The sequence below is a fragment of the Podarcis liolepis genome (assembly GCF_965112155.1).
Source record: "Podarcis liolepis genome assembly, chromosome: 6".
NCBI lineage: Eukaryota > Metazoa > Chordata > Lepidosauria > Squamata > Lacertidae > Podarcis > Podarcis liolepis.
This window is the reverse complement of record NC_139559.1, coordinates 1736850-1752729: the sequence shown is the minus strand read 5'-3', so window position 1 is coordinate 1752729 and position 15880 is coordinate 1736850. Positions and strand designations below refer to the sequence as shown.

The 15880-nt window shown below is 45.8% G+C and overlaps 1 protein-coding gene across 3 annotated transcripts in view; it reads right to left on the bottom strand.

Moving 5' to 3' along the window:
* The window catches only part of LOC310708862 (uncharacterized protein), a 191084-nt gene that overhangs the window by 49286 nt on the left and 125918 nt on the right, over nucleotides 1–15880 (bottom strand). The window contains exons 2-4 of one of the 3 annotated variants that reach the window (XM_083507770.1): nucleotides 10930–11064; nucleotides 9903–10037; nucleotides 9433–9465 (exon numbers count right to left, since the gene is read on the bottom strand). In XM_083507770.1, coding sequence (XP_083363896.1) covers nucleotides 9433–9465; nucleotides 9903–10037; nucleotides 10930–11064 — 303 coding nt within the window. Of the gene's footprint in view, nucleotides 1–9003; nucleotides 9039–9327; nucleotides 9466–9902; nucleotides 10585–10929; nucleotides 11065–15880 lie in introns of those variants that run through there. The other 2 variants (XR_014527181.1, XR_014527180.1) reach the window with 2 other exon arrangements.

The following is a 15880-nucleotide window of genomic DNA, read 5'->3' as shown; positions in this document are numbered from 1 at the left end:
GGCTGGGGCCTTGCAGAAAAAAGGAGCCAGCCTCAGCCTTCTCCCCTTCCACCCCTTTCCCCTTGAAATGCCATTCCTCTGCAAAAGGATAAAACATAAAATACTTAACAGATATAAAAGACAGAGGCAATTTTGCCCTCCCAGACCTTAAATTATATTATGATGCCCCATGTTTGGTATGGATTAGGGACTGGATAAAGTTGGAAAAGCAAGAAGCATTAGAATTGGAAGGACATGACAATAGATTTGGATGGCACACATATCTATGGTATGGGAAAGGGAAAGTACACAAAAGTTTCTATAACCACATAATTAGGAAATCATTAATGAGAGTATGGGAGATATATAAAGATTTACTAGAACAGAAGACTCCTTGGTGGCTTTCACCACATGAAGCTTTACGGCTCAAACCACTTGGAAAGAAAGGAAAGTGGCTAATGTAGACTGACTTGTTAAAGGACCAAGAAATAAAATGGAAATTAAGAGATTATGAGGAAATAAAAGACCATTTGCAGAGTTGGTTACCGGCAATTACACGAGATATATAAAGAAGACAATAAGAAAGGATTCAGTTATACGACATCTAGATTTCAAAAGGAAGTTGTGGAAGGGAAAGTAAAGTTGCTGAAAGGTGCATATAGTATCCTGCTAGAATGGAAAACAAAAGATGAGGAGGTGAAATCAGTCATGATTAAATGGGCACAAGACATAGGACGTGACTAGAGGTGGCCGTGGCCTCACCTGCGAGGGAACGACAAAAAGCACAGGGCAGGGCAGCCATCTCTCTCTGTGTGACTACTTTCATCGAAGAAGCAACATCTGCTTAGCCAAAGATGCTCTCTTGGCCTCTAATCAATAATAGCCTCATTATAACAATACCAATTTATAATACAATTATTAATACCAATCGTTCAAATACCAAATTATATAATTTAGATAAAGTGGCCTCCCGCGTGCTAGATTTAATGAATTGATTATTTGCTTTATTTCTGCTTCCCAAAATCTTATTAATGTCCATTACATTGACATCATAATAATAATCCCTTATACAATAACTGCAACATTAACAACTTCTATCTGTGTTTGACACATTAAATGATTTATAAAGCTACAAGTGAGGATCTCAAACTATATCCTTGTTCTTCCTGTGTGTGGCCTTTATTCCGTCCATGGCCCTGTCCTTGTAAGTTATTTTGTCTTTCTTTCCCCTGGTTGTTGCTGTTGTCCGTCATGCCTTGGGCAGAGCTAATATCCCATTGTGGTTCCAGAAATTTGTTTTGCAACTCTAACAACAGCTGCAAAAGTCGCTCAGTCCCAATAAATAACCTGTTTTCACCATTTTCCCTCTCAGCCTGGGAGGAAGAATGGTCTGTCAAACTGCAGATAACTCAATAATGAACCTTATCTGTTCCTTGACAGTTCACAGATTCCTTTCATCCTTCCTTCCAGCTGAAGATAAATGAGCAATTATACTTCCAATTAAATAAAATTTCAAGTCCTCTTAGCATTTTTCAGTGCACTCCATATATAATAAAGGATGGGGAAGAGTCTTAGAGCTGACTCTAAAGTTCCATCGTAAACCTTTTGCAAAATAGAGCTTACCTCTCTTTTCTTTTTCTTTTTACACACAGTGTTCCGTTTGATGTTATATTCCTTATTTATAATCCATTTTTTTAAATAAAATTTTTATTAGATTTTAACAATAAGAAGATGTAGGAAAGGAAAATCCAAAAACAAAAACACATAAATTACAAAGTCAAAAAATACATGCAAAAAAGACCAACATTAAACACACAAAATACAAAAATACATACATTACAAGTTAAAGATAAAAAAGAAAAAGCACATATAGGAAAAACACAAAAATTCCCTCTTTCTTAATTTTATATCTTAAAATCACATATTTTCTTGACTTCCTCACATCTCCCGTTCTTGTATCCCTTTTAAAAATTAATTCAGCAAATTCATATCCCCTTTGTTTATCTGTTGTTGGTCTAATCTTACATTTTACCTTGTTGCTAGAGCCCTAGCAATTCATTTCAGATGTCATCAACATTCAAAAATTTTACAATATTTCTGTAGATAGGTTTTAAATTTCCCCCAATCTTCTTCCACCGACTCTTCTCCCTGGTCTCGGATCCTGCCAGTCATTTCCGCCATCTCCATATAGTCTATTAGTTGCATCTGCCAGTCATCCAAGGTGGGTAGGTCTTGTGTCTTCCAATGCTTTGCAATGAGGATTCTTGCTGCTGCTGTAGCATACATATTTATAATCCAATTTATTCCACCCTCACTTCTACAAATATACTTTGAACTAATATTCAGAGGAGGGTGTCCGAATCATAAATGTAGAGAAGAAAACATTTAATAAAGAAACTTTATTAAAATACATTCTTTAAAAAAGAAGAAGCATTTTTACGTGGTTTTATAGGCCAAGACACTAGTAGACAAGATGTTGAACTGTTTTTATATGCAACAACAGTGGAAAACAAGACTCCGAGGTGGCTGTCACCAATAGAGGCTAAGGCCTGAAAAAGACTTAACTTGGAGGAGGGTTGGCCAAAATACTGGGAGATAATAGAAAAAATTGGAGATAATTGGAGGTTGCAGAGCCTAGATAAATTAAAAAACAAGGTGCAAGACTGGTTACATTATGCTCAAATTCAAGAGGTATTTAAAATGGATAAAAAAATAGGTTTCCAGGTGGAAAAATCGAAGTTAGAGACAGAATTACTTGAACCAAAGACTAAGGTTCTTTCAAGAATGTATAACTTGCTGCTTAAATGGAATACTCAGGATGAGACAGTCAAATCAGCCATGATAAAATGGGCTCAAGATATGTGGCACAACATTATGTTTGAAGACTGGGAAAGGTTATGGACCACCGGTATGAAATTCACGGCATGTAATGCCTTGAAAGAAAACATTATGAAAATGATATATAGGTGGTACATGACCCCAGTCAAGCTTGCAAAGATATATCATCTGTCTGATAATAAATGTTGGAAATGTAAGGAGGCTGAAGGGACATTCTTTCACCTCTGGTGGACCTGCCCAAAAGTGAAGGCCTTCTGGGAAATGATTTATAATGAGCTAAAAAAGGTATTTAAGTATACCTTTCCTAAGAAACCAGAGGCCTTCCTTCTGGGCATTGTCGGCCAGAAAGTGTCAAAGAAGGATAGAACTTTCTTTTTGTATGCAACTACAGCAGCAAGAATTCTAATCGCCAAACACTTGAAGACACAAGATTTACCCACGCTGGAAGAATGGCATATGCAATTGATGGACTATATGGAACTGGCTGAGATGACTGGCAGAATCCGAGATCTGGGAGAAGAAAAAACGGAAGAGGACTGGAAAAAATTTAAGGACTATTTGCAAAAATGTTATAAACTATATGAATGCTGAGAATTTGCAGGGTTCGGAAAATCTGGCTTCAGCATTAAAATTTGAGGATTTGGGAAACTAAGCTATAACTTTGAAAGTACCAAAGTTTAAAGTAATTTTTATGTTTATTGTAGGATAAAGGTAATTTGACAATAAGCACCTTAAACTCAAAGTAATTATTTGAAAATGCAAATAACACATGAAACAAGGTTACAATTTGCTGATATTTTTATTGTAAAGAATGCAGGGTGAGGGAGATGTGGGGAAGTCCTGACGGTTATGAAAAATGTTTTGGAAAGCTGAATTTCTTTATTTTTTCTTTTTCTTTTTCTGCTCTGTTGCTTTTGTCGCTTATCTGATTGTATACTGGTATCTGGAAAAAGCAATAAAAAATATTATTTAAAATATATATATATATATATGCAACAACAGTGGCAAGAGTATTGTTAGCCCAGAAATGGAAGCAAGAAGAAATTCTGAGGAAAGAAGAATGGCAGACCAAATTAATGGACTATGCAGAATTGGACAAAATGACAGGAAGAATTGAAAACCTGTGGGACCAGAGATTTACAGAAGATTGGAAGAAGTATATGAACAATTTGAAGAGCAACTATAACCAACAAATTACGCTAGTAGGACTAGAAGAAGTTTTGTAAGGAGAAAAATGCGAAGTGTTACAAAGTAGAAAAGATAGAGATATTGGTTATGAGTTTGAAATGTAATAGGGAAAATGAGAAATGCATACTAAGAGATTAGATTGGAAAATTTTCAGACAGGACTGCTAGAAGTCAAAAAAAATGAATAAGATGTAAAAGTATGTTTAATTACTGTTGAAAATGATATGTTAAAAAACTAATAAAAATTTATTAAAAAAAGAAAAAGAAAGAAATTTTAGGCTCCCCCCCCCCGCCCCCCGTCTTTTGCAACGAATGAAGTCGTATCTCAGGTTCAAACCTTAAAGTCTTGACAGTTGGTTTTGTTCCACAGTTTGTGATCTCATCTCTTCTAGCACGTGCCTGTACTTTAGCCCAATTAAGCTCTAATTAACAAGAGAACCTCTGCTTCTTAATGGCCTCTCTGCCCCCCAAATTCCATTCTCTGGGGGGAATTTGGAAGGACTGATGCCCAAACCAGATAAAATGACAATAGTAATTTTAACAATCACTGTTTTTGCAATGTACCGCAGCGAGAAAGAGCATTATAGGGGCTAAAACGTAAGCACTGATGCACTTAAGGCTCTGTTTGTACAAGGCAAAATCTCTCCGGCACAATTCCTTATTGTTCCATTATTCCTTTGTTCCAGATGCTCAGACTGGCAGCCGCCCCAATAACAAATGACTTCCAAGAATCCTGAATGTGCCTATCAGCCAAAGGTGTGCACAGACCCTGGGGGTCTCTGGCGGAGCTAGCTGCTCGGGGGCCGGAGCGTTGGGGCTGGAGTGAGCCGCCCATGGCGGACATTTGGTGCCCCCCCAACTCCCAAGCCTCCCCTGAGCTGTCAAAATGAAGGGGGAAGTTTAGTGACCTTACGCTGCTTTCAACCTGCTCTTATCCTATGAGCATTTGTCAATAGATGTCTTTATTTGCTTACTGGATCTAAAATTAATTGGGGGGGGGAGTGATATTGGATGAGCAGTAGGAAAACGGTATCTAGAGCAGTGGTTCCCAACCTCTTTTTTGGCCATGCCCCACCTAAGCATCTTTAAAATCTTGATGCCCCCACCCCCGACATATACCGGTAATTCTTATTATTCAAAAAGTGAACTCTATTCAAGTGGAGGAAGCCTAAAAGGCCATTAACTTGGTCTAACTCATCTTCGAATTGCGCCCCCCCAAAAAAATATTCAAATTACCCCACATTGGGAACCACAGATCCAGAATAACGTTGTGAGGAAGCAATTAGCTGGGACATGAAAAGATATGGAAGGGACTAGCTTTCGCAGATTGCATTGCAAGAAAAACACAATGGGCAACATATTCCATTCTACTCCCCCCCCCCCCATTCACCAATACACACAAAGATGGAGTATCCCTTGAGGACTTCCTTCCTAGGCAGCCTTGCCTTTGGGCTCAATCTGGGTCCTGTTTGACTCCACTTTGAACGTGTCCTGCTCACCTTCCTCTCTGCCAGGCACTTCTGACTCTTTAATAAGCTGGGATGTTTCTCTGTCACTGTTATGTACTGAGTTGAATAGGATCCAAACTGCAGCAGTCTGATTGGTCCTAGAACAATAGGATCCAAAATGCAGCAGTCTGATTGGTCCTAGAACAATGCAGCAGTATGATTGGTTGGCAGGAACCACCCAATCCTGCTCCAGATAGAAGTGAATCCACAACCTGATTGGCTTACAGTAGAATTCCGGAATTAGCCAATCATGTGCAGCCCATTGTGTAAATAATGTATATAAAGCAGATACTGTGAGGGGACTTTCATTCATTCCTCCTCACCACTATGAGCTGAATAAGGAGCATGAAATCACTTTGCGACTCTGAGTATATTTCAGTCACTGTTATGGCTGACATCATCATGCTATTGGGCTGCTTCGCTTAACTGGAAAGGGGCTGGGGGCTGGAAGATGGAAGGCAATGACAGCATCCCAGGCCAGCCAACTTTGGCTTAAAAACCTCCAATGAAGGAGAGAGAGAGTCTGTTCTACTGTCAAACAACTCTTACTGTCAGAAAGTCCTTCCTAATGCTTAGTTGAAACCCCCTTTCTTTTGACTTCATCCCATTGGTGTGGGTCCTCCCCTCTCCTTTTTCTTGACGCAGAAAGAGGGCTTGGGATGACTTTGTATATTTGACTTGGCTGGGAATCTGAGTCTCTGTGAAATGGGTGTCTTTGCTCTGGGGTGGCATGAAGAGGACGCCTCGCTACCCTATGGAAATGGGGTCCAGCCCAGGATGCTGCCTCCAAGGAACAGGACTCCCAGTCTGAAAGGCCAGGCTCCATGTGGTTAAAAAGGTAAAGGGACCTCTGACCATTAGGTCCAGTCGTGACTGACTCTGGGGTTGCGGCGCTCATCTCGCTTTATTGGCCGAGGGAGCCGGCGTACAGCTTCCGGGTCATGTTGCCAGCATGACTAAGCCGCTTCTGGTGAACCAGAGCAGTGCATGGAAACGCCGTTTACTTTCCCGCCGGAGCGGTACCTATTTATTTACTTGCACTGCGTGCTTTCGAACTGCTAGGTGGGCAGAAGGTGGGAGCAAGCAACAGGAGCTCACCCCATGGCGGGAATTTGAACCTTCTGATCGGCAAGTCCTGGGCTCTGTGGTTTAACCCACAGCACCACCTGCGTCCCTCCATGTGGTTAGGACTCCTCATATTCACACTGCTCCCACCTGAGTCTTCCACCTGGACTCTGTGTGGAACAGGAATCAGCTCTTGGCTGCTGAACAACCAGAGGAAGAGGCCCCAGGAGTTCTGGTCACCCTCCCTGCCCATCACTGCATGGGGGTCCTGCACATTCACCTGGTGCCATCCTGTGTCCTGCTCCTTTCAAAAGAGGAAGGTGGGCACAAAAGCAGCAACGCACTCCAGGAGAGAGACCACAAAGGACCTGGGTCCCAGAGGCAACACTTAAGACACAGCAAGCCCTGCTTCGTTAATCAAATGTTTGGGGACTAGGGATGGAAGTCAAGAGAGGGGTGCATTATTCGACCTACAAGATCCTGTTACACCCAGCCTGCTTTAAATCAATGGCCTTAATTCTCCTGCTTCTACCCCCCAACGGACCTTTGCCCTTCACCCAGTGCATTTCCTCTCCTAACTCTGCCCCATTGCGAAGCTGCCCTTCCCTGGCTGTATGTGTGCTCTGTTGGGTTTCCACAGCCCTCAGCCAGAGGCTCTTCCTCCCTCCCTCCTGCCAACACCCTTTTGGAAAGATATAAGCAAGCAAGACGCAAGAACAAGACACTCTGGTATGCAGGCACAGGGATCATTTTATTGCAGGCAGGGAAGGAAGCTGGATCGGGCCCATTGGGTCAAGAGGGAGCTGGGTTTATTGTTGCCTTCACTCCTTGGGTGCTGGGTTCACCTCTTCAAAACTGTAGAAGTTGCAGGGATTTCAGGCTGTGCATCACTGCCATCACTTTGCTGCGGGAGTAAAAGAGTGTTCAGGCATCCAAGAACCCTAGAGAGATTGGTGCTCATCACCCTAACTAAGCAGACAAGGGTTTCCCTTACCTGGAGATGCCCAGATGGAGCCTGGGACCAAGGTGCTCATTGACAGAGCCCCATCCCCTTGTTCCCATGTCATGATTATGGACCATCTCTTAGCTGTCAGTTCACAGGCAACAGACAGACTTCCTCTGCATGCGACTTCAGGCAGTGCAGGGACACGCTCCAAGAGAGAGACCTCAAAGGACCTGGATCCGAAAAGTAACACATGAGACACACACATTTTGCCCACCAAACCCTGCTTGGTGAGGTGGTCAGATATTTGGGAAGTAGGGACCATAGAACTCAAGAGGGGTGGATTTGCCCTTCACCCAGTGCCTTTCCCCTCCTAACTCTGCCCCATTGCGAAGCCGCCCTTCTCTGGCTGTATGTGTGATCCGTTGGGTCTCAGCCAGAGGCTCTTCCTCCCTTCCTCCTGCCAACACCCTTTTGGAAAGATATAAGCAAGCAAGACTCAAGAACAAGACACTCTGGTATGCAGGCACAGGGATCATTTTATTGCAATCAGGGAAGGAAGCTGGATCGGGCCCATTGGGTCAAGAGGGAGCTGGGTTTATCGTTGCCTTCACTCCTTGGGTGCTGGGTTCACCTCTCCATAACTGTAGAAGTTGCAGGGATTTCAGGCTGTGCATCACTGTCATCACTTTGCTGCAGGAATAAAAGAGTGTTCAGGCACCCAGGGAAATGTGTGATGTGAAACACAAGAGCAGTCAAGTACAACATTCCTAGAGTGAACATGTTTACACATGGGGAGGAATGTTTGTCCAGCTAGCAGGTAAACTTCCTGTTTCCTTCTGGGCTGGGACAGACTTCCTCTGCATGTGACTAGAGGGGGGCGTGGCCTCACCTGTGCAGGTAGTACAGGGCAGGGCTGCCATCTCTCTCTTTTTGACTACATGCATCGAAGAAGCAACATCTGCTTAGCCAAAGATGCTCTCTTCCAAGAGAGGACAAAGGGACTGTCTTCTTATTAGATAGTTTCCAGGTGTATGTTACTTTTCTAAGCTAAGTATGCCTTCTGGGATCCGATTGTGAACAGAATGATGTGTGAGTAAACCTTTTTATGCTTTTATAGAAGACTGTGTCTTATCTTTTATGAGGGAAAAAGGGGGAAATAGCAGAACAGTTATTATAGAGGCTTTAGCGAGCCTGAGCAAACGCATCCGCTGCAAGTTTAAAAAGGGGGATGTTACTCTGCTAAATTGTGAACTTGTTAACACAGGTTGGAAAGGCTATAATCAGACAATATATCCTCTCCTGCATCCCTGAACATTCCCACAGCACACACTTCCAGCAGGCAGATTTTTTGTGATTGGTGTGGTCGTTGTCATGAAAATATGCCCGCTGATCATGCAACATTCCCACAAGAATCAGAGAACTGCTAAGTGGGAAGGGCCCCCCCAAGGTCATCTAGGGCACTCTTTGCAATGCAGATTCCCACACCTCGATTCGGGGGGCATCGTCCAGGCTTCTCTGCAAAAGAGCAAAGCCCTCACTGACTCTTGGGCTCCCTTTCCAACCTGAAAGTTCTAGTCAACTGATGGTCTGGGCAGCAGACAAAGCCTGTCCATCATGTGTTGTGGTGGCCTTCTCCTCCTTGTGGGGCTCCTTGCCTCAACTGCCTCCTGCCTCCAGCCAGAATCCAGGTAGGCACTTCTGAGTATAGAGATTCTGCAATTCTTCATAAGTCACAATGGCTTTGGTTCACGAAGAAGAGGAGCTTCCTATCCCACCCCACCCTCCACAGAATAAATGGTCTCACCTCTGACAGGATTGACACAAGCTCGTGGGCAACTCCCGCAGCACTTCTTCGCTCCAGGGCATGACCAGTCATCCTCACATTTCACCACGCAGGGTCTGGCCATACCTGGCCGAGCCCCAGGACATTGCCCAGGCTTCTCTGCAACAGAGCAGAATTCCAAGGTTGAGAGATGTCTTTGGCCAGAGAGGCTCTCTCTCTTCATGTGGGATAGGGCTCCTTTGCATCCAGTAGCCAGAGGAGCCCAGGATTCCTAAGGTGGCCTCTGTTCTGCTCAGGGGTCTGAGGTGTCACACAAAACTAGACTTCCCAATGACACCCCACCCCTGCTGTAGGGTGGTCCCTGCACTCTCAGCAGCTCAGGAGCAGAACAAGTCCTGTCTTTCGGAGCAGCAGGAAAGAAAATTGCTCCATCTTCCATGTGGTGGCCCTCCAAGTATTCAAAGATAGCTCTCCTACTTACTCTTAGTCGTCTCTTCTCCAGGCTAAGCAGACCCAATAAAAAACAATAAATCAGCAGCAGCAGCAGCATCTGCCTAATTGTGCTGTGTCCTCACACCAGGGGCTCAGCCTCTTACCTGGATTTATGCAGACCATGGAGCACATGCTTGAGCAGCATTTCTTGGGAAAAGGACAATTATAATCTTTAAGACATTGCTTTATGCAAGGTGGCTTCACTACTGCAGGAAAGAAAGGGCAGCTTCCAGGCCTTTTTGCAAGACAGAACAATATTATGGCTCAGAGACATCTTTTCAAAGGAGGGCAACAGTGGTGTAGAATTAGTTGTGGCTTTTTGCATCCCAGCAACCAAAGATTGTGTATTTCTAGGAGGAGCAAAGCTCAGATGAAGAGGCTCCAGGTTTTACCCTCCCTCCCTCCCAGCAGAGGGATGGACATCTGGGCTGAAGCTGGATCAGCCTTTGCTGGGGCTGGCTAAGTTTCCCCACTGTGGCCACTCCTATCCCTTGGTGTTCTTTCCAGCTATGAAGTGGGCACCAGAGATTTCCTTCCTGCATCTGCTTCACCTTTAAAGCCCTATTCGGCCTAGAACCCACGTACCTATGGGACCGCATCTCCTGGTCTGCCCCGCGGAGGACCTTAAGGTCCACAAATAAGAACACTTTGGAGGTTCCAAGCCTCAAGGAGGTTAGATTGGTTTTAACTAGGGCCAGGGCCTTTTCAGCACTGGCCCCGATGTGGTGGAATGCTCTGTCCCAAGAGACCAGGGCCCTGCGGGACTTGACATCTTTCCACAGGGCCTGCAAGGGCCTGTTCCGCCTGGCCTTTGGTTTGGACTCGGTCTGATGAGATGAGGGCTACACTTGTCCCTTTGGGTATTTCTCCGGAGCGCTTGAAAGCCTTTGTGCCAGAAGCACAGTGAAGTCCCAGGGAATTGATAAAGCTAAGAATCTTAACAGTTGCTGAAGGGCTGGATTCTGACCTCTCAGTTCTTGCTGAGCTCCTCGGTAAAGAGCGGAGAAGCTCACATGTCCCAGCTCTTTCCCATACACCCCACCTCCCTCTAATATAGGGGACATCCTACTGAAGGCGAGACTGTTGCACCCCAAGACCCCAGTCTGCTTCTGAGGGGAAATGACTTCTTACCTTTTAGTGGAGTTTGGCAAGTGTGGCCACAGTTGTTGCTGCAGCACTTCTTCTTTCCAGGACATGAATCATCTCCAGAACATTCCTCCACACATATTTCAACGCCTTCTTGTGGGGGGCAGTATCCTGGCTTCCCTGGAACAGAACAACCACATGACTGCCCGGCAGTGGAGTGGGGGTCTTTTAAGTCAGCCCACTGGGCTCCAGGCTCCCTTATAGATTGGAATTGGAAGAGATCCCCAAGTCCAAGCCTTGGCAATGTAGGAACCACACCTCAAGAACGTCTTGGAGACATCTGCTTTACTCTTGGGCTGCAGCTTAAGGGCTGTGGGTGGGTATTGGAGAGGCATCTCCATCCCTTCCCCCTCCTCCCCAGCTGTCATTCACAGAATCCTAGAACTGTAGATGTGATGGCCTGGGATTCAGACTCGGATGCTGAACCTGAGGGATCCCAGCCTGCACAGGATTCCCCGCCTCCAGAACCAGCTGAGCCGGGGCTGGGGCCTGAGCCTGAAGGGTCCTCACCTGTGCTGGATTCTCAGGTGCAGGCACCAGCTGAGTCTGCTCTGGCTCCTGAGGTGATGGAGGACCCATTGCTCCACTCTCAGCCCTGTCAGAGGAATCTGAGGTTGCCTCTGGGTCTGGGAACCCTCCAGCCTCTCCTGAGCTGCAGAGGCTCAGGGCAGAGAGGCTGAGGGAACTAAGTTCCCACAGGAGGAGTGCTCACCTCCAGGTCAGGAGAGGTGAGTCACCTGTGGACCGGGGCTGCCCTATGCCTCGGGACAGATAAAAGCCGGCCAGCCCCAGTCCCAGGTTGCGGGAGCAACATTGTTGGTTGCTAGTTCCTGCCTGAACCCTGTCCTGCTTTCCTGCCTGAGCTCCTGACCCACCCTGGCTCCCTGCTTGCATGTCTGTTTCTGACTTCCCCCGACTCCCTGCCCTGCACCCAGCTCCAGCTACTACGGACTGCCTCCATGTTGCACCTTTGACCCCGGACCGGACTTGGACCTTGCCTCTCGGGTAACCCATGGGACCAGCACAGTAGAGTTGGAAGGGACCCCCAAGGGGCATCTAGTCCAACTGCCTCCAGTGCAGAAATCAGAACTAACGAATCCCTGAAAGATGTCTTCTGCTAAAAAGCCTCCAGTTTCTATGATGAATTTTGGAAGAGTTCCCTGCACAATTTAGTGCTAGCCTACAAAAGCAAGCCCAGCTGTGGGATTGTAAAGCCACTGGTGGAGGAGAAGGCAGAGGCTTGAGAAAGGGCTTTGAGTGGAAAGTGTCCTTTCCCCAACCTGGGCACCCATTGAGGAGCTCACCAAACCTGCCATCCCAGAAATTGGGTGTGGAGGGGGTAAAAGGTACAGGTAAAGGGGCCCCTGACCATTAGGTCCATTTGTGACCGACTCTTGGGTTGCGGCGCTCATCTCGCTTTATTGGCCAAGGGAGCTGGCATAAAGCTTCCGGGTCATGTGGCCAGCAGGACTAAGCTGCTTCTGGCGAACCAGAGCAGCGCATGGAAACGCCGTTTACCTTCCCACCAGAGCAGTACCTATTTATCTACTTGCACTTTTACGTGCTTTCAAACTGCTGGGTTGGCAGGAGCAGGGACTGAGCAACGGGAGCTCACCCCGTCGTGGGGATTCGAACCGCTGTCCTTCTGATCGGCAAGTCCTAGACTCTGTGGTTTAACCCACAGTGCCACCCGTGTCTCATGGATGGGGTAGCTGCCTGCTGAATGGGACACAGGTGTTGGAAGCCTCCATCCAACCTTGATGCCTGCTTCCTCTCATTTCAACAGAGCTCTATGGTTTGTTGCAGCTGATGTCAATCAAAACAAGAGCCATAAAGTGGGGGGGGGAGGGTCCATGGTAGAGCCCCCTTAAACGGTCCCAGACAGATGGCCCTCCATGGCTCAGAAATGCCTATTCCTCTGGAGGATCTGAACTCTGCACACAGAGCAGCAGCAGAAGAAGAAAAGACGTGTAGAGAGAGCCTTGCTCAGGTAGAAAGGGCTCCATCTTTCAGGCAGGGTCCAAAGGGGGTCACATACCTTGGCCAGAGGCAGAGGGCACCACGGCACAGAGAGAGAGGAGCCGTGGTTTTGGTTTCTCTCTGGCTTGCTCTTGCTACTGGGCAAGCCCTGCTTTTAACCTCCTTGCAGATATTACAGTCTAAGTAATTATCACAACTTTTAATGTTTTTCATCCCCCCACACAACCCCAATGTTTTGTTCAGCACCTTAAAGCTAGCATGAGCCAGACGCCTGTGCAGGAGATGAATACACATATCATGGGTTGGGACATTTTGCACATTCGCAACCTTAGACTCACACTGCAGTACATACATATTAGTTCTAAGGTTAGCATTTGCCAACCCTGCCCCATTGTGTTTTATCTGGCACTGATCTCCCATAAAGTTTACTTCAAAGCCTGCTTTTGCCAAGTCAGGAATGCTCGGGAGATTGTTTTGCAAACTAGGCACACACAACACATTCCTGAATGTGTGTCCCAATTGTGGGAACACAACCTCCCCCTCACAAACCACATTAGCTTTCTGGCCCGTAGCAAGACTTACATGTTTTTTGTTTGAAGCCCTAGCATCAGTTAGCAATCCTTTTCTTTTACAAAAGGTTTGAGAAGCTCCACCGTCCAGAACCCACAGCTCTTCATTTTCTTGACCATCTGCAGACACCCAAGCGGTAGACTCTCTCTGCTGCCTCCTGTGCTTCTGCTGTTTTTGTTGTTTTCTCGGGCAGTCCTGCAGCAGATGTCCACTGGACTTGCAGCAAAAACACCTTTTTACTTTGTTGACCACCGGCTAGTCTGCAGCAGCTCCTCCTGGCTGTTTCTCCGGCTCCCGACACCTCTGCTCTTCCCAGCTGTTGTTCCCTCTGGGATGCTCCAACAGCTGGGCTGAGGTCATCTTTCGCTATGCACGCCTGTCCTCCTCTGCATACAACCGTCCGGTCATGTATTCCAGAGTCAGCTTATCAGTCTCTACAGACTCGAGGGAATTGACCGGCATATCATAGCTGTCATCAAGGGAACTCAGGACTATAAAGACTTTGTCCTCTTCCCCCACAGGCCTCCCTCTTAAGGCTAGCTCCTGGAAACAGCCTGTTAGGAATTTTAGGTGGTTCACCAGGGAGTCCCCTGGTTTCTTCCGACACCGGTACAGTCTCCTGGTCAATGTTATCAGTGAGCCAGCTGTCTCTCGCAGATGGACAGCCTTGAGCACATTCCACGCCTCACTTGCCGTCACCTTATCAGCTACGTAGACTAGCTGGCTGTCGTCCACTCCAAGGATGATCGTAGCCAAAGCTTTCTCATCCTTTTCTAGCTGGGCCTCTGCTAGTGCCAGCTTTTCATCGTCGTCCTCATCCTCCTCAGGGGGCTGCGGTGTAGTTTCCACCACCTTCCACAGGCCCTCACGCTTGAGGAAGTGTTGCATGCGGACCGACCAGATGCTGTAGTTCGTGGCTGTCAGCTTCTCCAGCAACACGCCAGTTCTGGACTGCTCCATCCCTGCAGCTCACCTCCAGCACCCACGGCTAGATAACTGCCACCTGTACTCTTGTGCAGCGGAAGCGTGCTGGGCCCATAACCCTGTCGCGGATTCCTCGCGGCCCTTTTTAGCGAAACGCTCAGAGTCCCAGGTTTCTTTTCAGTGCAGTCTTTTTAATGTGAGCTATATACAAGTATTTACAAAAAACGGTCCATACAGAGTACCTGTTCCTTAAGGCAAACGAATACTCTCCACCACAGCATCACCACACCACAGCACAACCACCACCATTACTGTTGAACAGGCTTTCCTTCTTAAAACAGGTGATAGCCAATCACATTAATCACACTCCTGCTGAGTCACTCTGACCCAGCACTTCACAGAGTATTGCATCATCCTGTTGAAGCCTGCAGACTTACTCAGTATCCTGCGAATCCCAACACAGAGACAGAGTCTTCTATTCTAGAAGCTTTATTTACAAGCAGAACATTACACCGTCCGAACTTTTAGACATCTTTCTCCTAGCTCAAACACACTCTGACTCCTTCCTCAAACAGGCTCCGACTGAAAACAAAAGCAGACTCACAGAACAAAGGAACTGTGACGTGACATCCTGACTTCCCGTAGAAGTCCCTCCCTCACACACGAAGCACCGGAAGGTTAACTCTTTAACCACCAAACTCTATTTTTTAAAAAAGATATTTATTAAGGTTTTCAAAGTATTACAAAATAGAAAAAGAAAAAAGAAAAATACAAAATAAAAACAGTTAAAAACAATTCAATCTTTCCATAACCTATCTTTCATTTGCTTATTTCCCGGACCTCCTCCCGCCTCCCTCTTCTGTATTCCAGTTCAGTTTGTTGGTTCAGCGAATCCCTCCCCTCTTTGATTATCCTGATCTTCAATCTTAAAATATTTTAGCATTGGATTTTTACCTATTAATAGTTCATTTTCTCATATTCCCTTATAACATTACAGCTATAAACCACTTAGTTTCTATCCAACATCATTCTAAAATTCATAAATTTTACAATATTTCTGCAAATAGTCTTTAAACTTTTTCCAATCTTCTTCCACCGACTCTTCTCCCTGGTCTCGGATTCTGCCAGTCATTTCTGCCAATTCCATATAGTCCATCACTTTCATCTGCCATTCTTCCAGGGTGGGTAGATCTTTTGTCTTCCAATACTTCGCTATAAGTATTCTTGCTGCTGTTGTGGCATACATAAAGAAAGTTCTATCCTTCTTTGGCACCAATTGGCCGACTATGCCCAGGAGGAAGGCCTCTGGTTTCTTCAAGAAGGTATATTTAAATACCTTTTTCATTTCATTATATATCATCTCCCAGAAAGCCTTAATCCTTGGGCACGTCCACCAAAGGTGAAAGAATGTACCTTCAGTTTCTTTACATTTCCAATATTTATTATCGGGCAAGTGATAGAT